Here is a 24898-nt window from a genome sequence, read left to right on the forward strand (position 1 = left end):
TGCCCCCAAGGTACAATTGAGGGGCCCTGTGGCACCGCTGCTGGGCAATGCATTAAACAGCAGGCCTTGGAGACGGAACCAGCCGATAGTGTGACCTGGAGTTAACATAGTCACCATAACCGACCCTGCCATTGCCACCTTCTCGGAAAGCAGCCACCTGTCTGGCTCCTGGTTTTGTCTGGCTGCCAATATAAAGCATGTGCCTACGCAGGAGCTGATGACATTTTGGCTCCACTTTCAAAGTTTTTTTTTTCTTTGTTTCTCATGTGTTTTTTCTAAAGATAACAAAGGTCAAAAGGCATCCAGCATTTTCTGGTTTCTCATAAGCTTCTGGTCAATATTTAATCTGGTTTATGGATTTTTTTAAGGTCTTCTAGATGCCTTCTTGAGCCTGCTTGTGGCCACCCACAGACACTTGTAAGGAGGAGAGAAGTCAGCCTGGCAGAGACACTGTGAAATGAGGGATTAGAGGCCGGGATCCAAGGAGCCAAAGCTACAGCCAGCAGACAAGGGAGCCTGCCCTGAAGCCGCGTGTGCTGAGAGGTCTACCATGGCCTCTCTTGGCCTCCAGCTTGTGGGCTACGTCCTGGGCCTTCTGGGGCTGTTGGGCACCGTGATTGCCATGCTGCTCCCCAGCTGGCGAACAAGCTCCTATGTTGGTGCCAGCATTGTGACTGCGGTTGGCTTCTCCAAGGGCCTCTGGATGGAGTGTGCAACACACAGCACAGGCATCACCCAGTGTGACATCTACAGCACCATGCTAGGCCTGCCCGCTGACATCCAAGCTGCCCAGGCCATGATGGTGACATCCAGCGCCATGTCCTCCTTGGCATGCATTGTCTCTGTGGTGGGCATGAGATGCACAGTCTTCTTCCAGGAGTCTCGAGCCAAAGACAGAGTGGCGGTTGTGGGCGGAGTCTTCTTCATCCTTGGAGGCCTCCTGGGCTTCATTCCTGTTGCCTGGAATCTTCACGGGATCTTGCGAGACTTCTACTCCCCGCTGGTGCCTGACAGCATGAAATTTGAGATCGGAGAGGCTCTTTACCTGGGCATTATTTCCTCCCTGTTCTCCCTGATAGCTGGAATCTTCCTCTGCTTTTCCTGCTCACCCCAGGGAAATCGCTCCAACTACTACGATGCCTACCAGGCCCAGCCCCTGGCCACTAGGAGCTCTCCAAGGCCTGGTCAAGCGCCGAAAGGCAAGAGTGAGTTTAACTCCTACAGCCTGACGGGGTATGTGTGAAGAACCAGGGGCCAGAGCTGGGGGTGGTGGCTGGGTCTGTGAACACCAGTGGACACCCCCCTCCCCCAGGCCCACAGGTGAGGGATATTGGCACTGGATCGTGTCAGAAGGTGCTGCTGAAGATAGACTGACTTTGGCCACTGGATCAAACAAAGGCAGAAACAGGAGCTGGTGTGACAGGATGCGGGTTAAACTGTCAAGACTCTTGCTAAGCCAGACTTTCTGTTTCCTTCATCTTGGCACCCTCCACCCCCACCCCAGCCCTCAAATACCCAACCCTCAACTCCAACCACCCCCCTCCAGAAGCCAGGCCCCAGCATCTCCCCTTTACCCTTTGATTTACCTGGGAGTCCATCCAAAAGCCCACTAAGTACGTCCCACTGACTGACCCTCTCTGTGATCAAAGACCCTTCCTCTTGCAGAGGTTGGCTCTTAGCTCATTGCTGGGGGATGGGGGTGGGTGCAAACGGGTGGTGGCTCCTATGGGCATGGCGCTAATCTCCTTTGCAAGCCTCCCTCCAAACAAACTGATTGGCCAGTAATGGGCCCTGGAGCCTCCTCCATCCCACTCTTATGACTCCATATGTCTAGACTGAATGTGTCTAACTGAATGTGTATGAACTGAAATAAAGCCACCCCACTGTACTGAGGGAACAGAAAGCAATGGGGTGGAGGATGAGAGGACAAGGACCAAAGCTGAGGACCAAAAAAAAAAAAAAAAGGCCAGAATCACGGCCCAGGGACTTAGCTTCCAGAGAGAGGAAAGCACAAGGAAAGAACATATGACAGAGCACTGAAGGCGGCGGCAGACTCTGACTGTACCAAGGAGCTCCCTCAAAAGCTACAGCTCCAACTTGCACTGAAGCCCCTGTCTCCCTCTGACCTGGCGTCCTGCTAACAACAGGCAAAAGGGCCTGCACAATGGTTTCTGTAGGGAAAGGAAACTGGTTTGGTTTAGAGATGGCCCTTGGCTGGGGGTGACAGCATGGGAGCACGGGTGGACACGGGTGGGAACTACAATGAGTGTTTCTATTGGGCCAGAGAGGGGCAGCCCCCAGGAGAGTCTTCAGGCTTAATGGAGAAGCAGCCTGAAGACTGAGATCAGGCCCCCGGGGTCTGCCCACAGAGCACAGTAGCACCTCCGAAAGACCACAGCCCCAGGTGGGCCCCCTGTCAGTCACCTTCATGTTCTCCCCATCATCCTTTACCAGACATGGTGGAATTGCTAGAAGGCATCAAAGGGCTCCAGCAGGGAGTCATCCTGACCCAGGTGCCGTGGCCCTCATCTGAGTGACAGCTGAATTGCCGCCTGGGATTTTTGTTGAGATGGAAGAGTAGAGGATTCCCAGGCAGATAGTTTCAGCTCCAAGACTTCAAAATGCCCCCTTTCCCCTGGGGGTGGAGGTGGGGTGACAGTCACAGACAAACCATAGGCTTGAGCATGACTAGCTTCTGACAAACTCCAGTACACTGCCCCAAACCTCAGCGCCAGCAGAAGGGGTCCAGTCATTGTAACATGTCTTTCACAGTTCTTGCCTGTATTTAAGCTCCTCTTCTAAGCGGGAAGGCCCTCTCCCCTTAGCCAAGTCTTCCTCATGCTTGGAGAAGTCACTGGGCACCGCCTCCTTCACTGAGCCTCCTCTGACCACTCCGTCCCTCTCCTACTCCTCCATCCTCCAACCCTCAATGTAAAAAATCACTCTTTGATGCTTATTATTCACAATTTTTGATGGATAATTATCTTTCCATGTGTATGTAACCAATTTCACAAGTACATTGTAAACTCTTGAAGGGTAGGGTCCATATCTTAGCCATGTGTATATTTCTCAGACTATCTGTAAGAGTGCTGAGCACATAGTAGGTGATCAATAAACACTTGTTGATTGAACAACTGTTTTATTAATTCTAATTAATTCAGACAGGGCAGGTGTGACTGAGGGAACTGGGCGAAGGGGAGGGTAGAATAAAAATTGGTTTTTCTCCCCACTAGGTGAATAGAAAATTCTAGACCTTACTGGAGACATTAAGAAAGCAGGACGTTCTTGCCCCTTCTTAGGGAAACATTAACCTTTTCATAATGTCCAGGGACCCTCCCTTCTTACAAGTTATTTCCTTTAAGTTATTTGCTAAATGCTTACATATTTATTCCACTCATCTCTGAACCACCATTATGAGGAAGGTGAAATAGATCAGCAAAGCTCCATTTGGCAGATGGAGAAACTAAGGCACATATCAGTAAAGAGATTTTTGTAGGGCCACACTGCTCGTATAGGTGCCTGAGTCTCCTGACTCCCAAAATAGGACTCTGCCAATCAAGCAATATTCACAGCCAGTACTGAAAGCCTGCCAGAGGTTGCAAGTTGTCTGAGGAAAACAATGCATGGCCAGTAAGGTAACAATGGGGACATATAGGGTCTGCTGGTCTCCCATGAGAGAAATCTGGGTGAGTAGGACCAATTCACTGAGTGAACCACTGGGAACTGCCTATCCTGCCCTGCTGGCCAATTGGCCAGCCTGGGTCCAGCTAACTGGCCCATTAGGGGGAATGCCAAGCTTACATTTAAATAAGACGTGACACCTCAACTCCAATTCCTCTACCTCTGGAGGTGTGGGAGTTTGGAAAGCCAATGATTTAGCACTGTGCTAACCTCATTGGGAATTCACCAAGTTTGATGTGTAAACATGTTGACTGTGGCAACCCTAATAAGAATGGAGCCCTACAAGACTCAGCCTCCCCAGTCCCTAGACCTGGTGGGCCTCAGCACACAGGAGCCTGTTATAAGACACACTACCCTTACATTTCTGAGGTGAGCCTTCTTTGTGGCAGAGGCTAGGACCCTACCATCCAATCCCATTTAGAGGGAATAGTGGCAGGCAGGAGTAAGGGCAGTGGGGAGAGGGCTCTCTGAACACATGTTTAAGAGGTCATATCTCTGGCCTGGTACCAAGAACCCCAGGGCCCTTGACTGGGGGCCGCTGGAGTTTGGTAAATGGGTTAGCCTTGCTGACTCTGCTGGGCTGTGTGTGCTTAGTCACTCAGTCGTGTCCAACTCTTTGTGACCCCATGGACTGTAGCCTGCCAGGCTCCTCTGCCCATGGGATTTCCCAGGCAAGAATACTGGAGTGGGTTGCCATTTCTTCCACCAGGGGATCTTTCTGACGTAGGGGTTGAACCTGCGGCTCCTGCCTCATCTCCTATGTTGTAGGTGGATTCTTTACCGTCTGAGCCAGTGGGTTGCAACCTGATATGGACTCTGATGACCCACCACCTGGTAGCCAAAGCCCTTTCAGATCCATGATTTCACTGCCTCCTCCAAATACCCCCAATGAAGCAGGTCTTTTACAGGAGACAAAAGGGAGGCCCAGAGAGGTGAGTAAATTCCTTAAAGTCACAGTGTCAGAATCTGAACATAAGCTTGGAAACCTATCCCACACTAAACGTGGGTCTGGGATTCTGTCTCAGAAGGTGTACGTGGGGTGCGGCCTGTGACTCTTCAAATTCCTGCCACCTTCCTGCTCCTGTCTTTCACTACAGTATAAGGGCTTTTGAGGAAAATAGGGCACAGAGCTTCCAGTAATGTTAGATTGAGGCTTGTCTGAGAGCTCCTCCTTTCTTTTAATTTGGGAAGATTCTATGGAAGGAGTTAGACATTCATTGTCAACTAGAAAAACTGGGACAGGCGTGATAAAGAGCAAGTGATCCTTTTGGGTGGTTGAGCAAGAAAAGCCTTGCTCTAGCTACTTTCCCAGAACTCTGGGTCCAAGTTTAACAGCTTTCAGGTCACCCCATTGCCTTCCGTCATAAAGTAATTTAGATTAGCCACAGACCCAGGGACAGTGAAGGCCATTGCATCTATTCCCTGGCCTCACAGTTCTGACCCTTGCACAAGGAGAGATGTTTCTGCCTTCCCTCATTCCTCTGATAATGGTGTGACTCATGGTTTTTCCCCCTGGGGGCCCTACTGACCCACAGCTATGTGATTATTAATAGGGGAGGAGGAGGCCAAAACTGGCTTCTTGGTGGAAAGATGAACTCCAACTTTCTGAAAGACCTTCATTCAGCCAGTCAAACAGCCATCCAGCCAGCTCTCCAGCTGGCAAGCTACCAACCGGCACACACCAACTGCCCTCTTACCTGGTGGCAGGCAATGTGCTGAAGGCTTTGACGGTAACAAGGGTGAACAAGGTAACGTCTGTGCCTAGTAGCAGGTGATACTTGATCTATGGGAGATAAGACATGCACACCCACCTGTGGTACAAGATATAATATGGCCTATCTTGTGAGAGATAAGGAAAAGTGTCACAAGATAGGGGTATATCAGGGGCTAGTTAAAAACAGTTTGAAAATCCCCTAGATCCCAATCCATAGGAAAGGAGGGTCTGGCACTACTTGAGCTTCTGGGGGAAGGATGATCAAACAAAGAAAACTGCTTCCTCCAGCTGAAGGGCCATAGGGAATAGAGAAGTAGGGAGAGGGCTACACTAAGAAAGAAACAGGGGTATGCCACACAGCTAACCTGCGCGCTCCTGAGTTTGCCTCACAGGACCCTAAGTGGCTCTAATGGAGAGAGAGACACTGGGGCTCAGCCTCTCCCCCCTCATCTCCTTCTCCTGGTCAGGGTTCCGGAAACTGCTGGAAGCAGCAGAGGCAGTGTCCATCCAGGTAACCTGAGGCCTTTGGGCTCTCGACCAGAGGAGAAACATGTCTGTACATGGGAGAAGGGAGAGAGGAGGGGGCAAGTGCTAAAGGAAGCCAAATGAGGCCTCGCAGGGTCAACCACTCAGCCCTACGCTCATGGATGTGGGCTTCTTTCATGCCTGCAGCTGCCCACTCTGAGACATGCAGACCCCAGGCTGGAAAGTCCATGTGCTTCTCTTCAGCGGGCTTTGAGCTAATCTAAAGCCTTTGCCAAGTCTGGTCTCACGGCCCCAGCGAGCGGCTTTCAGCTTTGATGAGAATTTCTGTTATCTCAATGGGAAGGTGGGGGGCGAACTTCAAACAGGAAGTCCAGCAGGTTATCTCTCTCTCTTGCCCTAAAACGTGGCTACCTACATGCTATGATATGATCACTGATAAAATATTAACAGGATGTTATCAGGAACAGCTATACAAAAACTATAATCTGACCACCCCCTCCACCTCATACGACCCACCACCTTCCTGAGAATTGCAGCTCAGGAATTCCTAGTTAAAACTTGCCTACAATTCCCTGCTCTAGGCCTCATTTCTCTGCAAGACAAGCAGGAGTTTCTTAGGGCTTGACAAAGCAGGAAGTCACCATACAAGGGCAATCCAGGAGGTGCTGCTTTCCTGTCATCCTGAAAGTCCCATTCCTCCACTACAGCATCCTCATCACCTTATAAGTCACTTCTTAGGAGGGCCTTGAAGAACTTTCTCTTCATAAATAAGGCCTTGTGGAGAAAACCTTGAGAAAACTCACAGGCTTTCAAATAGACATTAGGGAGTGAAATTTGGGTGTGAAACAAGATGCCAAATGAGTGTGAGTAGTGTGGCAGGCAAGCCAGCATTTCAGCTTTAATTCCTTTTCTCCAATTCTGCTTTCAGTTTAGTCGCTAAGTCATGTCCGACTCTTTTGCTATCCTCTGGACTATAGCCGGCCAGGCTCCTCTTTCCATGGGATTTCCCAGGCAAGAATCCTGGAGAGGGTTGCCATTTCCTTCTCCAGGGGATCTTCCTGACCCAGGGATTGAACCTGCATCGCCTGCCTTGGCAGGTGTATTCTTACCACTGAGCCACCAGGGAAGCCCAGTGCTTTCAGAGTCTGTGATATTTGACAAAATTCTGTGTGGGTTGCTCAGGAGAAAGGCCAGTCACACCAAAAGTACAAAGAGAAGATGCTCTTGACTTGATTTCTGGAATTATACAATGGGATGCAGAAGGATGGATCAGCAACCCCACAGAGGATATCTGAGGATATTATGAGGACTCTGCTCCCCTGGTTTTAAAGGCACTGAAGGCCCTGAATAAAAAGCAAGTATATTTTCTGGGAAGAAACATACATTCAGTCATAGATTAACCATTAACACCATAATTTGCACTAGTTTCTCAGTTTAACCCTTAAAAGAGCCAAAACGAGATGAGGCCAATGAGTTTAAAAAATATAACATTAATTCAGAGACTATGGACACGAATTTGGGGGGCCAGGGGATGTCTCTGAGTAACACACACACCCCCTTCAACGAAATGATTCAATAGCTTTAAAAATGGAGATGAGGTAGGAATCAAAAAAAAAAAGAGACAAGATGAGAAAGGCAGAGCCATCTTCCCCTTGGCAATTTCAGACACATCTCGTGTGGTTAATTTTACTCTTCTGTGTGTAATAATAAACCAATATGTTCTCAAGTGTCACTTTCTCACTCCCCAAGAGACTTGCTCAGCTCAGCACTGTCTAGAGGGGGTGGTGCAAAGGAGCCAGTGGGGACACTCGAAAGCAGAGGCCAACAATTCCAAGACCTCCTGGAGTGTAAGAATAGGATCTTAGTGGCTGTTTTGGTATCAGGAAAGCTGCCAAGCAATGGCCCCGAGTAAAAACCCAGTCAAGAGGAAATGAATCTCCACATTGTTTGGAAGCGTATTCGTTACATAAGTGAACGATTTCCTGATCATGAGGGCAGTTAAACATTGTGTGGGATTATGAACTTTCTTCCTTGGACATTACTTTTAGTGTGGGCTGGTGGTAGCATTTTCTTATCAAGAGGAAGAAGACGAGACCGATAGTTTTTAAGATAGTAGGGGATAGTGGGAAAATAGCCTGGGCTTTGGGAGCTCTTCAGCTGCACTCTTAGCTGTGTAGCCTCGGGGAGTGAGTGAAAGTCGATCAGTCATGTCTGACTTTGTGATCTCATGGATGGTAGACTGCCAGGTTCCTCTGCCTATGGAATTTTCCAGGCAACAATACTGGAGTGGGTTGTCATTCCCCTCTCCAAGGGATCTTCCCAACCCAGGGATTGAACCTGGGTCTCCTGAATTGTAGGCAGATTCTTCACCATCTGAACCACCAGTCACTTTTAATTCTTTACACTTTAGTTTCCTCATCGGTAAAACGGGGATTATACTTGCCTCTCAGTGTGGTCATGGCATATAGTAAGACCTCAATAAATGGTTAACTGTATTCTAAGCATCAGCTCAGTCAGTCAGTTCAGTCGCTCAGTCATGTCTGACTCTTTGTGACCCCATGGATTACAGCACGCCAGGCCTCCCTGTCCATCATTAACTCCCAGAGTTTACTCAAACTCGTGTCCATTGAGTTGGTGATGCCATCTAACCATCTCATCCTCTGTCGGCCCCTTCTCCTCCCATCTTCAATCTTTCCTAGCATCAGGGTCTTTTCAAATGGGTCAGCTCTTTGCATCAGGTGGCCAAAGTATTGGAGTTTCAGCTTCAACATCAGTCCTTCCAATCAATTCAGGACTGATTTCCTTTAGGATGGACTGGTTGGGTCTCCTTGCATTCCAAGGGTATCTCAAAAGTCTTCTCCAATACCACAGTTCAAAAGCATCAATTCTAAGCATATTGGTGACCTAAAAAGTCATGCCAAAGTTCACTAAAAATGTGTCATGTGTCTTTGGGGAATGGAGACAGACAAAGTACATTTTCTACCACAGATCGGAATCTACATTAACAGGGGGATATTCTTTTTTCCAGGCCAAAACTTCTCAAGATTCTTCCCCAAAGTCTGAATTAATACCTTGAAGACTGAATAGGCATCTACTCATCAAATTCTGGGCTTCCCAGATGGCGCTAGTGGTAAAGAACATGCCTGCCAATGCAGGAGACATAAGGGATGTGGGTTCAATCCCTGGGTCAGGAAGATCCCCTGGAGGAGGGCATGGCAACCCATTCCAGTATTTTTGCCTGGAGAAGTCCATGGACAGAGGAGCCTGGCAGGTTACAGTCCATGGGGTCGCAAAGAGTCGGACATGACTGAAGCAACTTGGCACACAGGGACATCAGATTCCATTAACAGAAGCCAGGGGCAAAACAGACTTGAGAAGCTGGAGAGGAAGGAGGTGGTGATAGCTCTGTGACCTTCATCCAGATTTAAGAAAATGTGAGGTGGAACAGAATCATCATCTATCAGGTCCCACTGCTAGAGAAAAGCTTAGTCCAAGGGAATTTCCCAAGCTCAATGACAATAGGGGAGACTTCGTTAGCCATTCTCCTAATTCATATCAGATGAAGGCTCCATTGTTAAAAGAAATTTAGCATAGCCCCCTTCTTGTTGGCATTTCAAGCCCTTGGTCCATTCTGTTCCTTATGCCCCAAACCGGTAATTCACTATTCCTCAAACCCTCGGTGTGTTTTACCCCACATCCAGTCTTGTGATTTTGCTTGTACCATTCCCTACACTTGGAAAACCCTCACTACACACCTCCACCTTCCCAGTCCTCACAGGTTTCCACATCCCATCTGGAAAATCAGGCCTTTGGGAACACTTTCCTGAGCCTCTGCCTAAAGACATCTTGCCTGTCCCTGAGGACTCAATGGCCAAATGTATGAAATGTGTTTGGCACCCAAACATTTGAAGAATTATCTATGGGTTAGGGATTTCTGATGATTCACTTCAAAACTCTGGGTATAGGTATAGAGGCAAGCAACAAAACATGTCTCTTACAGATTTTATTTTCCATTAGAAAATGAATGCTATTTATGTCTCTTTAATGATTAAAGCTTTAACATAACCAAGAGTATCTAAATCCATTCCAATGATGTAGTTATTATTCAACCACGTACCCTGACTTTGGAATCAGAAAATATGGTTCCTGAATTTCCTCTCTGCCTAAGATAATTTATGAATCAGGGATGTCTTTGTCACCTAGTGGGTTTCCCTGGTGGCTCAGACAGTAAAGAATCTGTCTGCAGTGCAAGGAGATGTGGGTTCAATCCCTGGATCAATCAGAAAGATGGCCTGAAGAAGGGAATGACTACCCACTCCAGTATTCTTGACTAGGAAATCCCATGGAGAGAGGAATCTGGTGGGCTACAGTCCCACAAAGAGTTGGACACAACTGAGCGACTAATACTTTGTCATCAAGTACAAGTTACTCTTTTGGAGAAATTACACTTGACTTAGCTTGAGCTCATCCCTAGCTTTCCTGAGCATACTCCCATGCTTCACTCATAACACAGTACTACAGAAAGAAGTTTTAATACATAGTACAGAACTCTGAAACATATTCTACCTGGAGATTACCTGTAGGAACCGGGAGCCTACCAATTAAGCCTCTGTCTCTAAACTGTTACCCCAGATTATTTGCAATCAGTGGACTTGGGTAAGCAAAATCTTCCTCCCTGGGGCCACAAAGTCTCTGACCTGGTCCTCTGGAAGGTCCTCATTTGTCCATCCAAGAAGCATGTACATACAATTGTCTCTTTGTATCTGCTGGGGATTGGTTCCAGGATCCCCATCAGATACCAAAATCCGAGGATGCTCAAGTTCCTTATATAAAATGGTGTTTAATTTGCATAAAAACTATACACAGGCTCCCCTACATTTTAAATCATCTCTAGATTATTTACACCTAATTCAATGTAAATGCTATGCAAATAGTTGTAAATACAATGTAAATGCTATATACCTAAATGAGGCAGATTCAAGTTTTGCTTTTTGGAACTTGCTGGATTAAAAGTTTTTTTTTTTCCATCTGTGGTTGAATTTGTGGATGCAGAACTCAGGATTTAGTGGGCCAATTGTACTTGCACTGACTTTCTAACATATTCTGGAAACTTACCATCATACCTCAGAGATATTTCACACTCGATTCTAGATCATTACAATAAAGCAAATATCTCAATAGAGAGAGTCACAGGGATTTTTTGGTTTCCAAGGGCATGTTGAAGTTACGTTTACACTATATTGTAGCATATTTATGTACAATAGCATTATGTCTAACAAAACCATGTACATGCCTTAATTAAAAATATTTTATTGATAAGAAGTGCTAACCATCATTTGAGCCTTCAGTGAGTAACAGCAAAGATTATTGATCACAAATCACCATAACAAATATAATAGTGAAAAAGCTGGAAATATGAGAATTGCCAAAATGTAAAACAGAGACATGATGTGAGCAAATGCTGTTGGAAGAATGCCACTGCAGACTTACTCCACACAGGGTTGCTACAAACCTTCAATTTGTTAAAAAAAAAAAAAAACAAACAAACCCAAAACAGAACAAACCAAAACACAAACAAAAAACCCACGCAATATCTGCAAGGTGCAAAAAAATGAGGTATGACTGCATTTCCTTGAGGTGTGTTGTCTGTCCTTTGAAAAAGGATAGCGCCTCTCCCCTAGAAATAAACTATCATTGCTCTTGGAAAAAGTGAGAAAATTCCTCAGAATTTTTTTTTCCTTTTGAGTTCTCATTCTCAGGATCTGGTCTCTATAAACTTCTCGTGATTATATTCTATAATTCTCAGTATTTTAAAATCGAAATCTAGGGAGCCTCCTCGTGATAATATTCAAATATTTGTTATAAAGAACACCCGTATTCCCTTTCTCCTTGGTAGCCTTTCTAATTATTCTAAGATCAGCTAAGGAGAAACACTAAGCCACTCCAGCTCACAGTGTTTATCTCCCATAACCTGCAGAAATTACTGAGTCTTTCATTTTCAGAGTTTAAGGCCCAGGATTATCTACCTCACCCATATTGTATTTTTCCACCCCCTCCTATAAATGAGGCACTGTTTCAGGTTCTTGAAGGAGGTGGAGATAGGAGCAAAACACACATTCCATCATTAACTCATTCATGAACAACTATTGGTTATCTACTCTATACCAGGTACCATGATAAGCTCTGGCATACAATGATTGGCAAAAACAGGCATGGTCCCTCCCCTCATGGAATTTATTAGTGAGAGGCAGACAGAAACTGGAGAAGGAAATGGCAACCCACTCCAGGACTCTTGCCTGGAAAATACCACGGAGAGAGGAGCCTTGTAGGCTACAGTCCATGGGGTCACAAAGAGTCGGACACGACTGAGTGACTTCACTTCACTTCAGACAGAAACTGTGTTGTGTTCTCCACTGTATATCACACATCACGCATTATTGGGTAGTAGATATCCAATAAATATTTGTTAAATAAATGAAATTAAACAGCCAAATCTATAACAGCAAATTGTGAGATGTGTTATGGATTAAACAAAACCAGACACATGATAGAATTGGCTGGACAGTGAAAAATGGCTGCAGGGGAAAGCCTGTCTGAGAAAGCTGACATTTATATTAAGGCCTGAAGGATGAGAAATAGTCAGCCATGCCAAGACTGGAGATATGAGCATTCAGAGAGGAAACAGTCTGGGGAAAGGCTCTACTGAAGCAAGAGCCTGAGCTAATTCTGGGGGAAGACCACCGTGAGCAAGAGGAAAAGTGAGACAGGATGAAGAGTTGGAAGACACTAAGTAGAAGCAGCAGGCAGGGGTCTTCATAGGACATTGTAAGGAGTGAGGATTTTATTCTAAGTGCAGTGAGGAAGAGCTTTAAATAGGGAGCCATGTACTCTGACTTGTATTTTTTTTTTTAATCACTCTGGTTGCAGTGTAAGACAATTGTGGGAACAAAAATAGAAGCAAGGAACCACTTAGGAGTTGCAGGCGCTAGTGGTAAAGAACCTGCCTGCTAATGCAGGAGACATTAAGAGACATGGGTTCGATCCCTGGGTCAGGAAGATCCCCTGGAGGAGGGCATGGCAACCCACTTGCTTAGAGGATGCTGTGGACAGAGGAGCCTGGTGGGCTATAGTCCATATGATTGCAGAGAGTCGGACATGACTGAAGTGACTAAGCAGAATAGCACATGGAAGATGATAGTAGTTTGGACTAAGGTAGATGTAGTAAATATGAATGGAGTCAAGATATACTCTGAAGACAGAATTGACGGACTTTCTGACAGACTGGATGTGTAGGACTAGAGGAGGAAGATTAAGGATAACTTCCAGGTTTCTAGCTTAAGCAACTGAGTGGGTGGAGGTGCCATTTTCTAAAATGAGTAAAATTGGAGGAAGGAACAGTCCCAGAGTGTGCGTGTCACTGGTTAACAGGTTTTATTTGAAATGTCTGTGAGACCTGGAAGTGCAAATGTCAAGTAGGCAGTTGAATTTATTAAATGTGGAGCTTTCTAATGGGAAACCTAGGACAAGGTCACTTGTGATAAGAGCCTAAGTAACAACAAACTTATATGTTCAAAGGAAATTCTTATCTGGCTAGGTTAATCAGAGGAATTTTCAGGAAAGAAGGTGATATTAGAGCCGAAAGAAAGATGATGAAGGAAAATAATCCAGGTAAAAGGAATAGAATGGCAAAGATGGAAAAGAAGAAAAATCTCAAGGCAGGTTCAGAAACTGAAAGAGTTCAGCTTGGATGGAACATGGTTTCTGTTTGGAATGTGAGAAGAATCTACCGAGCTTGGTTGAAGTCAGAAGGGAGTGTGCAACTGAAAGCACTCACGAGAACAAGTTGTTGAGCAGAGGCCTAACTTGATGAGGGCATTAAAAGCAATTTAGTGACAGGGAGTAGACTGGTGTGAATGAATGAGAACAGGTGACAAGGGAGGCCAGATATGAATCTAGTTCAATTAGGAAGGCATGAGGTAGTAAGGACCTAATTGTTGACTGTGGAAATGAAAAATTAAAGGGCAAATGTGAGAGATTTTTGTAAGAATTATATTAACCTAACAGGATAGCCAGGAGAAGGCAAACACTTTTTTTTTTTTGCCTCCACAGTACATTATAATCTCTGATAAGGCTGGGTGACACTTTTCAAGATCTCCACTGCCTCATTTAACTTTGGTTAAAGGGACTTCGTGCTGGTATGGTTTCATTGTAAACGGGTAACAGAGGGGTAGCTCTAGTACTGGAGAGACTGGACTCACAGAGCTAACTGTTGTTGGAAGGAGCAGTTTGGGGTTGAGACCACAGATTAGGAGACGGTCTGAGAGTAAGCACAAGTAGAGTTTAATGTTTCCACCCTTTTCATTCTAAAGCCCAAATGCCTGGACTCTTTCGTACTCTGCCCCACTGCTGACCACCACCCCCCCCACACACGCATGCATGCCACATTCTCTCTCAGGCTGAATCGTCAATGCTCTGAATCTTCCCCTATACCACTCTCCCCTCATATTGTCCCTCTCTGTGCAAAGCCCCACTGTTTCACAGCCCTCATCTGAAGAGCAAGTATCCCTGAGAGAGTGGCTGAAAGTACCACCTGCCTTCCCTCAGTACACTAGACAACCGGGGCCTTTCAGATCATAGTCTGACATAAGAATGCATCATTTGGCAGCAAGAGCAGCAGTGAGGTGAGGGAAGAGGGCAGGGCTATCATTAAGCACCCATTCTATGGGTGAAGTGCACCTCTAGCCTCTCCTTACTTCCTTGCAGTCCCACGAGTATCTATGATGGCTCTCCTGAATTTCAAAAAAGTTAAAATAAGTTTGGGAGAGTCTTCTGAAGTTAACTGCAGAGGAGAAATAAAATGAACATCCAAAACATACTTCAGGACTAGCTAATCCCTTGCAACTGCTTGATCCCACCTCTCTCTATAATTTCTTCATTACTCCCTATTTTTCACTGTTTGTATATTTTTATGTGTTCATTGGTCAATGTCTTTTGAAGACTAGCTTCAACTCTTTGGAGAGTATGCACTATACCAATACAATAAAGAAAAGAATAAATAAAATGTCTACTTTACAGGAGTATGTGTTTCACTATTTCTGATAATATGAGATCTATCCTTCACTCAGCAGTAGCCTGAAGAGTAGGTAGGAGGTGTATTCTGAGGGATATCAAATAGACATCACTGCTCTAAAACACCTCCCCACTTAACCTTAGAGCCCACAGTCGTGGTGATATGCATTTTAAAAATTGGAGCCTTGAAGATTTCTTTTTCAAGAATTCCTTATTAAAATGCAAATACCACAGAGGAGGGTGGGTAGATGGGTCATGATTTAACCTTGATTACTCAGTTGTGTCCGACTCTTTGCAACCCCATGGACTATACAGTCCGTGGAATTCTCCAGGCCAGAATACTGGAGTGGGTAGCCTTTCCCTTCTCCAGGGGATCTGTGCAACCCAGGGGTCGAACCCAGGTCTCCCGCATTGCAGACGGATTCTTTACCAGCTGAGCCACAAGGGATTTAACCTTATTTCCCTTATATTAACCCATCACTCCTACAAGTCACATTTTTTACATTCCAGCTTTTTCCATGCTTTCTTTCATGTTATTTTTCCAGAGGTAATGCTAAATACAACATAAATTATAAGTATAAAAATTACCTTATATTTTCACACAGTTTCTCACTTGATATCTAAATCCAAGCCTATTCATTTAAAAAATGATTTATTTTTTTCCAATAAGAATAACAGATTTATAATAGAAAATTTGAAAAAGGTAGGAAGACAGGAAAAAGAAAAAAATGTCAACCATAGTCCTACCATGTAAAGAACAACCATTGTTAACAGTGCTGTCATGCCTATTCTTTAAACAAACCTTAGCTAAGGTCCCATTTCTGATATGATGCCTTCCTTGCCCTTCCTTCTCCAGAACTTCTCTATCATGTTTGTTCCACTCACTTGTACAAGTCTGTTAACTTGGTGTGGGTTTTGTGTTTCCAACTAGAATGTTAGGTCCTTGAAGGCTGAAACTATGAGTTACACTTCTTCGCTCATCCCCAAACACCTGGTACATTGGACCCAATATTTGCTGACTGATTTAAGTTAAATGAACACATATCATATCAGAAAGAATATGAAATAGGCCAAGTATCTGAGTCATTAAAGCTTTCTGGTCACCTGGTTTGGTGACGACTGCTTTTCTGTTCCTGGAACTCTTGAAGTCTATTAAGCCTCTTTTTCTACACCAAGACTGTGTAAAAAGCAGACTGATTAAGAGGCAGGATTACTCAAAGATTCTTCTTGTAAGGCATAAGGATGAGAGAGAAAGAGTGAGCGAGAGAGGGAGGGAGGGAGAGAAGCGTGAGAGAGGGAGGGAGGAAAGGAGAGGGTAGAGAAGGGGATAGAGAGTATCTGGTGCTCAATCCAGTATGTGATTTGCCTCCAGCACTGTATACAGGATCCCATCCACTTGTTCTGAGTCAAACCCGATCTCACGAAGCTCCAAGTGAGGGAGGACAGAAGTAAGGAGATAGCTGACGTGGATACGCAGCCGCGTAAGCTTTGCCAAAGCCCTGTATGATGGAGTGAGGGACAGAAGAGATGACATGAGGTCATTAGCCAACAGAACAAAATGAAGCTCCTTCAAAATGGGCCTACATTTCTCAATAATTACGTTTCCATTAGCTAGAAAGAAAGAAGAAAGCACAATGCCACCAAGCACTGGGAGATTGGCTGCAGCTCTCTAAGTGACTGCTCAATCCTTGGTGGCCTAGGAATTAATTAAGGCTTCTTCTCTTATCTATGATCAGTAACCGGGGGTCCTAAGGGAGGCTTCCCATTAGCACTCACAAGCTGATAACTAAACCCTAGTAATTAACCTTTCTAGGTCATCTCCCTCTGGGGTCCGGTAGGAGACCTGAGCCTTCTGCAGCACTTCCAGGTGTGTCTCTGTCTCCTTCAGTTTCTCTTTTAGTTCCTGCTTCTCCTCTTTGGTTCTTTCCAGCTCAGCTTTCAGAATCTGGAATTCAGCTTGGCGATAGCCCATGTGTTTCTTGCTCCAATACAAGCCTTCCGTCTCCTGGGTACTATAGGTTACCAATTCATGTTGGACTTTCTTAAATTTGGAATGCCAATGATTCCTCTCCTGTTCCAGCTCCTCCACCTGCAGTCCAAGAAACAGAAATTCAATGACCCCACATTTCACTGAAAGCTAAAGAGAGTGCCCCCAGTTTTCCTGAATATGTTCACCCTACGATTCCCCTAAATGTATTCTTCTGTTTATAGACCTTTTCAAATCCCAAATATGGGAGGGAAGCCCATTAGGGTTCACTTGATCTGAGATGTACCACAGAATCATTTAATGGCTTATTGTGTTTACACATGAGATCATCAGTTCTATCTCTCTGGTCCCTTGGTTACAATAGCCTCTCATTCCCAGTGGTAGGATGTTAACCTAACCTTTTGCTGGAACATATTCCTTTCTGCCAAAACACGTTCCAATTTTTCTGCGGTTCTCTTCAGTTCTTCTAGCTCTCTTTGGTTCTTCATCTTTGGTATATTACGACCGCCGCTCTCCTCGTAGCCTCTTCCTTTCTCTGCAACAGCTGCAGCAGGAGCTGGAGCAGAGGCCACAGAAGAATAAGGCACCGGATTCAAGGATTCAGCTGCTTTTCTTCTCTCAGCAAGCTCCTCTCTGTTAAAAGGGATCAGCTGAATGGGAGCTCCTGAATCTCGAATACCTTTTGCAACACCGACAACAGCTACAAAAGGTCCCTTGCTCACTTCTTCCTTGTTTACATGTGTGTTGCCTCTGTTAGAATCTTCTGCCACCAATCGTGGCATTTGATCTTCTAACTCTTCAGGGAGCAAGGAACCCTGGTGTTGGTCCTGGGCCCCCGAATACAGAACTGAGGCCTCCCTACTCTGACTGGTACTCTTGATTGCTTCTGGGTACTCTGGGGAAAGGTACGGTGGTGTGCTTCTCTCAGAGCTGGTCTTCTCGCGGCTGTTCTCCCCTTCTGGGTTGGCAACTGCTGCCTCCACCTTCCTGTAAGGGCCAGGCATGGAATAATCTAGAGGAGGTGTTGCCATCTCATTCTGGAGCCTTCTTCGTTTCTCCACAGGTTCCTCACCCAGGATCCATTTGTACTTACTGCAAGAAGAAGAGGAAATTCAGTTTTAAGCTGTCACAAAGAAGCTAAGTATATTATTATTCTATGAAGGATATGATATATCCTATCCTATGGCACAGATATTCATCTTTAAATTTCCCATATCATAACCGACTCTAGCTGTTATTCACAGATCATTTCATGCTAGGAATACATTTTTACCCCCAAACCCTAACCCCTTCACTCATGCAATTTGCTGAGATAGTGATGTGTCTTAAGAGAGCAGAAAAATTGAGAGGTATGAAGAAAGTCAGCATCTGGATATAGCAGGACTAGGCTGACCTTGGTAAAATTTCTGAAAATAGGATTGAAACCAGCCTGACTTAGAAGTTTCTGAAAGGCAAGTGAAGGAAGAAAAACAAAAAAGTACACATGCAAAATCCCCTAACAAGAGAATGGAAAAAAGGTCATAAAAAGCCTAGTGGAGTCAGTGGAGGAGACCGAGCCAGCTCGTTAATTTTAAAGTGTCACAAAAACCTTCCAGTATCAAAGACTTATGAACATTTTTATATTGCAATGGGACACCGCACAGTGCCTTTGCCAGCCAACTGGATTGTGGCTATTGCCATCATCCACTTGTAAAAGTTAATTAAAATACAGGGCCCTAGTCAGAAACAAAGAAACCGAATCAGCTAGTTCAAGACATTCCCCACTTAGGGCTAAAGAATTCCCCTCTGTCCAGGCAAACAGGCACTCCTTCAATTATTCAGGGAAGTTTAGGACAGTGACTCAAACACCTTCCATTTCTGGCTGCTGTATATAATAATGGTTGAAGGAACTAATAACAACAACAAAAACAGATGCCACCAAAATCTATAGGCAATTTTATACCAAGCAGGAGGATGGGATAACTATCCTTCTTTCTCTCCAGAAAACCAAGAAATTTCAAGGTAAAAATTAACTTTGAAGTTTTCAATGAGAAACAGCCAGGCATGTTATTGGCCACCATAGCTCAAGGCTGCCAGTGTTTCTCTGACAATTTCAGAGAATATCTGTAAAACATCTCAAACCTTAGCTTCTTAGAATGCCCTAAATGTTCTTCAAAACTTGTGTTTGCCCAGAAATAAAACTGGTCTGTCATCTCAATAGGGCTTCCCTGGTGGCTCAGATGGTAAAGAATCCACCTGTAGTGCAGGAGACCCAACTTCAATCCCTGGGTTGGGAAGATCCCCTGGAGAAAGGAATGGCTACACACTTCAGTATTCTTGACTGGAGAATTCCATGGACATAAGAGCCTGGTGGGCTACAGTCATCTTAATAAGATCTCATTGTATCAGCCTTCAGGGGAAAACAAAAGGCCTTAGGGACTATGTAAGAACAAATGCATTCATCTTTAAACGTGTAGGGCCACTGTAGATGGTCCATTTAGCTGCAGTACTGAGGATGATAGTAGAAGAAGAAGCTTGCAGGTATGAAGGAGGCATATATGATACCAGATAGCAACCATAAAGTTTTACGAAAGGCAATTAACGTCAAAGTATTCTTTTCATTTTCCTACTTCTAAAAGTTCTGTCTTTAGTTATCCTCTTTTCTCCCTACACTTCTTTTCTTTGGTAATCTCATACAATCTTTTGGCTCTAACTTCTGGAAGATAACTTCCAAGTGGTGTTCCCAGCCCAGAATCTCCAGTACTGAATTTCTAACTGCCTGTTACACACTTTTTTTTTTTCTGGAGGTCCCACTGGTATCTCATTCAGAATGTATAAAACTGACCTCTCACTTTCACCTTCAAACCTGCTCCCTCTACTAAGTTTCCTATTTGTGTTACGACATCAACAAACTCTCAGTAATTTTATATGGTTCTACCACTATCAATACTCAAGTTCAAGCTCTCATTACCTTTCCTGGGCTACTGCAATGGCTTTTTCCAGTCTCCCCTTGTCACACCTCCAGATCACCCACTGCCAAGTTAATCTACCAAAGGCATTGCTCTAATCATGTCATCTTCCTAATTGCAATCTTTAGGTATTATTCCCCACAACATAAAAGTTCAAATGTCTTAGCTTTGTATTCAAGCTTTTCCATTCCAAAACACAGGGAACATTTACTGAGCACTTACTCTGTGCCAGTTTGCTGAGTCAATGTGTATCAGAAGATACTTTTACCTTCATTTTAAAAAGACAATGCTCAGGCCTAGAGAGGTTAAATGACTCTCTGAAAGTCATGTAGCTAGTAAGTGACAGAACTGGGACTTAATTTGGCCCTAGCGTTCTCTCTCACTACTTCCCTTCAAAGACACCAGCCAAATAGAATGCCCCACGATTTCTCAGACTGCTTCTTTTGATTGGAACACATTTCTCAACACAAGACAATTCAAATGCCACTTTTGAATTCCCATAACACTTTAGCACTCTCAGTGTAATAAATATAATACAATACAATAAATATATATTGCTTTCTACTGTTTATGTGTATTGCAGGTTTCTTACTAAAGTATAAACTCCTTAACAGAAGGTAGCTTAACTAACTGTGCTACATGAGGATGAGGGAACAAAACTTTGCAAATAAGAGGCAATCCAAAAGGAACTATGATGTTAGAGACAGTGAATGGGTTTTACTTATTGGCTCTGTAAATACTTCTGATTCTTCCCACTAGGAATCAACTCTTATTCTAGATCTGAATTCACTGGTTTAATAAAGATTAATTCAGGGTTTACATATCAGGGATTATTTTTCAATTACATAGTTTCTTCTCATTTTTTTTTCTTTCTGTCATATTTCTCCATTGGTTGTCTGCAGAGAAGCCGGCTGATATTTTGATAGGGACTACACTGAATCTGTAGCTCAGTTTGGGGAGTACTGCTATCTTAACAACATTAAGTCTGCTGAACCACAAATATGAAATTTGTTTTCATTTTAGGCTTTCTTATTCTCATGTAAAAGATGCTTACTCCTTGGAAGGAAAGTTATGACCAACCTAGACAGCATATTAAAAAGCAGAGACATTACTTTGCCAACAAAGGTCCGTCTAGTCAAGGCTATGGTTTTTCCTGTGGTCATGTATGGATGTGAGAGTTGGACTATAAAAAAAGCTGAGCAACGAATTGATGTTTTTGAACAGTGGTGTTGGAGAAGACTCTTTAGAGTCCCTTGGACTGCAAGGAGATTAAACCATTCCATCCTAAAGGAGATCAGTCCTGAGTGTTCATTGGAAGGACTGATGTTGAAACTGAAACTGCAATACTTTGGCCCCCTGATGCAAAGAACTGACTCATTGGAAAAGACCCTGATGCTGGGAAAGATTGAAGGCGGGAGGAGAAGGGGACGACAGAGGATGAGATGGTTGGATGGCAGATGGACATGAGTTTGAGCGAGCTCCGGGAGCTGATGATGGACAGGGAGGCCTGGCATGCTGCAGTCCATGGGGTCGCAGAGTCGGACACAACTGAGCGACTGAACTGAACTGAACTGAATTCTCATTTAACAATATTTTGTAGTTTTCAGTGTACAAGTCTAGCTTGTACTTCTGTTAAATTTGTTAATCCTCTATTTTTGAAGCCACTATAAATGAAGCTAGTATAAAACTTCTCCTCCTGCTGGGAGAGATTGAAGGCAGGAGGAGAAGGGGACAACAGAGGATGAGACGGTTGGATGGTATCACCAACTTGATGGATATGAGTTTGAGTAAGCTCTGAGAGTTGGTGATGGACAGGGAAGCCTGGCATAGTGTAGTCCATGGGGTTGCAAAGTCGGACATGACTGAGTGACTAAACTGAAGTATAAATGGAATTGATTTATTAAATGTTTTTTCTTAATTTTTGTTGTTCCTTTCAAAGAGCCGACCTTTGGTTTCACTGATTTTTCTATTGTTTTTCTATTCTCTATTTCATTTTCATTCTGATATTTCCTTCTTTCTGCTTGATTTGGGGTTAGCTTGCTCTCATATTTTGTTTCTTAAGATGGAAGTTTAGGTTAACAATTTGAGATACTTCAATTTTAATATAAGCATTTACAAATATAATTTCCTTTGAAACATGTAAAATATCATGTAAGAAACGAGTTGCCAGTCCAGGTTCGATGCACGATACTGGATGCTTGGGGCTAGTGCACTGGGACGACCCAGAGGGATGGTTGGGGAGGGAGGAGGGAGGAGGGTTCAGGATGGGGAACACATGCATACCTGTGGCGGATTCATTTTGATATTTGGCAAAACTAATACAATTATGTAAAGTTTAAAAATAAAATAAAATTAAAAAATAAAAATAAACAACTTTACAGAAAAAAAAATAAAATAAAATAAGCCAAAAAAAATTTCCCCTCTGAAATTATATAATATATATATTATATATAATATATAATAATATATAATAATTCTACCTCTTCAGCTTCAAGTTGTAATTTTTTGTATATTTTATTTTCATCTTAAGGTATTTTCTAATTTTCCTTGTGACTTCTTCTTTTACTCATTTTTAAAATTTTGGAGCATGGTATTTAATTTCTACATATTTGTGAATTTCCCAAATTTCCTTCTGTTGTTGATTTCTAATTGCTTGCTAATTGCTATGGTTGCAGAATATCCTTTATATGATGTCAACCCGTTTAAATTTGTTGAGGCTTGTTTTATGGTCTAATATCTGGTCTATTCTGGAGAATATTCCATGGGCACTTGAGAATAATATTTACTATGCTGTTTGGGGGTGAATTGTTCTGCATATATCTGTCAGGTCCAGTTGGCTTATAGCGTTCTTCAACCCTTCTATTTTGATCTTTTACCCATTATTGAAAGTGGGATACTGAAGTTTCCAACTGTTACTGTTAAACTGCCTATTTCTACCTTCAGTTCTGTCTACTTTTGCTTCATGCATTTTTTGGGCTCTGTTGTTAGGTCCGTATATGGGTATAATTTTTGTATCTTCCTAATGGACTTTATCAATATGAAATGTCCCTCTTTATATCTGGTAACATTTTCTGTTTAAAGTCCATTAGTTTGTCTGATATTAGTACAGCCACTCTTGTTCTCTATAGTTGCTGTTTATATGGTATGTCTCTTTTCATCTTTTAACTTTCAACCTATTTGTATCTCTGAACATAAAATATATAGACATTATATTTGTGTATGTGAAAAAATCCAATTGGATAATCTCCAGCTTTTGATTAGATTGTTTAATCTTATCACATTTAATGTTATTATTGATATGTTAGATATTGATGTCCATTATTTGGTTTTCTCGGAGAAGGCAATGGCACCCCACTCCAGTACTCTTGCCTGGAAAATCCCATGGACGGAGGAGCCTGGTAGGCTGCAGTCCATGGGGTCGCTAAGAGTCGGACACGACTGGGCGACTTCACTTTCACTTTTCACTTTCCTGCATTGGAGAAGGAAATGGCAACCCACTCCAGTGTTCTTGCCTGGAGAATCCCAGGGACAGGGGAGCCTGGTGGGCTGCCGTCTATGGGGTCGCACAGAGTCAGACACGACTGAAGTGACTTAGCATAGCATAGCATAGCATTTGGTTTTCTGCTCTCTATATGTGTCATGGTTTCCTTCTTCCTTTACTGTTCCTCTTTTCATGTTATGTGGGTATTTTCTAGTTTAACATTTACAAATCTAATAATACATTACTATAATTATTGTATGTAATTATACATACATAACTTTATGTAATGTTATGTCTTTTGAGGAAGCTAAGAGAAGAAAGTACAGCAAGGACATATTTATAGTTTGTTAAATTAACTTTATCTTTCCATTTTAAATTTTAATTTCTTACTATGGATGGGAGTTACCATCTGGTATTATTTCCTCACTCCAATACAGCTTTGCTCCCACCCACTTCTTTTATGCTGTTATTGGCAAATATTTTATATCTGTAGATGATCCCAACAATAAAATTATATATATGATGAAAGTAAAAGTGGAGAGTGAAAAAGTTGGCTTAAAGCTCAACACTCAGAAAACGAAGATCATGGCATCTGGTCCCATCACTTCATGGGAAATAGATGGGGAAACTGTGGAAACAGTGTCAGACTTTATTTTTGGGGGCTCCAAAATCACTGCAGATGGTGACTGCAGCCATGAAATTAAAAGACACTTACTCCTTGGAAGAAAAGTTATGACCAACCTAGACAGCATATTGAAAAGCAGAGACGTTACTTTGCCAACAAAGGTCCGTCTAGTCAAGTCTATGGTTTTTCCAGTGGTCATGTATGGATGTGAGAGTTGGACTGTGAAGAAAGCTAAGCGCTGAAGAATTGATGCTTTTGAACTGTGGTGTTGGAGAAGACTCTTGAGAGTCCCTTGGACTGCAAGGAGATCCAACCAGTCCATCCTAAAGGAAATCAGTCCTGAATATTCATTGGAAGGACTGATGCTGAAACTCCAATACTTTGGCCACCTGATGCAAAGAACTGACTCATTTGAAAAGACCCTGATGCTGGGAAAGATTGAAGATGGGAGGAGAAGGGGATGGCAGAGGATGAGATGGTTGGATAGCATCACCGACTCAATGGACATGAGTTTGAGTCAACTCTGGGAGTTGGTGATGGACAGAGAGACCTGGCACGCTCAATCCACGGGGTTGCAAAGAGTCAAACGTGACTGAGCAACTGAACTGAACTAAACTGATTATCTTTTTATAATAAATTTTAGTTATCATTGCCAGTACTGTTTTTTCCTGCAAATTTGAATTACTATTTGGTGTCACTTGCTTCCAAGCTGAAGAACTCTCTTTAGCATTTCTTATATGGCAGTTTTTCTAGAAACAAATTCCATCAGCTTTCATTTATATAAGAATGTACTTATTTTACCATCATTTTCTAAAAATAGTTTTATCAGATTTATGACTTCTGGTTGAAAGTGTTTCTTTAAGTACTATGAATATGTCATCCCACTGCTCCTGGTTTCCACTGTTTT

At 43.4% G+C, this 24898-nt stretch overlaps 2 protein-coding genes across 4 annotated transcripts in view; one reads left to right on the forward strand and one right to left on the reverse strand.

Annotated features, from left to right (window-relative positions):
• Nucleotides 1-459: 459 nt before the first annotated feature.
• Nucleotides 460-3131, forward strand: CLDN2 (claudin 2). The gene is given in 1 exon segment (NM_205781.2): nucleotides 460-3131. A coding segment is annotated over 1 exon segment (693 nt). The 5' UTR covers nucleotides 460-550; the 3' UTR covers nucleotides 1244-3131.
• Nucleotides 3132-11175: 8044 nt separating this feature from the next.
• MORC4 (MORC family CW-type zinc finger 4) overlaps nucleotides 11176-24898 on the reverse strand; it is a 68921-nt gene continuing 55198 nt past the window's right edge. For 2 of the 3 annotated variants that reach the window (XM_059883647.1, XM_059883649.1), the window contains 3 exons: nucleotides 17336-18029; nucleotides 16756-17039; nucleotides 11176-16449 (listed from right to left, as the gene is read on the reverse strand). In XM_059883647.1, coding sequence (XP_059739630.1) covers nucleotides 16296-16449; nucleotides 16756-17039; nucleotides 17336-18029 — 1132 coding nt within the window. In that variant the 3' untranslated portion in view covers nucleotides 11176-16295. The remainder of the gene's footprint in view (nucleotides 16450-16755; nucleotides 17040-17335; nucleotides 18030-24898) is intronic. The other variant, XM_059883648.1, reaches the window with a different exon arrangement.

The sequence above is a fragment of the Bos taurus genome, chromosome X (genome assembly GCF_002263795.3).
Source record: "Bos taurus isolate L1 Dominette 01449 registration number 42190680 breed Hereford chromosome X, ARS-UCD2.0, whole genome shotgun sequence".
In the NCBI taxonomy this organism is placed as follows: Eukaryota; Metazoa; Chordata; class Mammalia; order Artiodactyla; family Bovidae; genus Bos; species Bos taurus.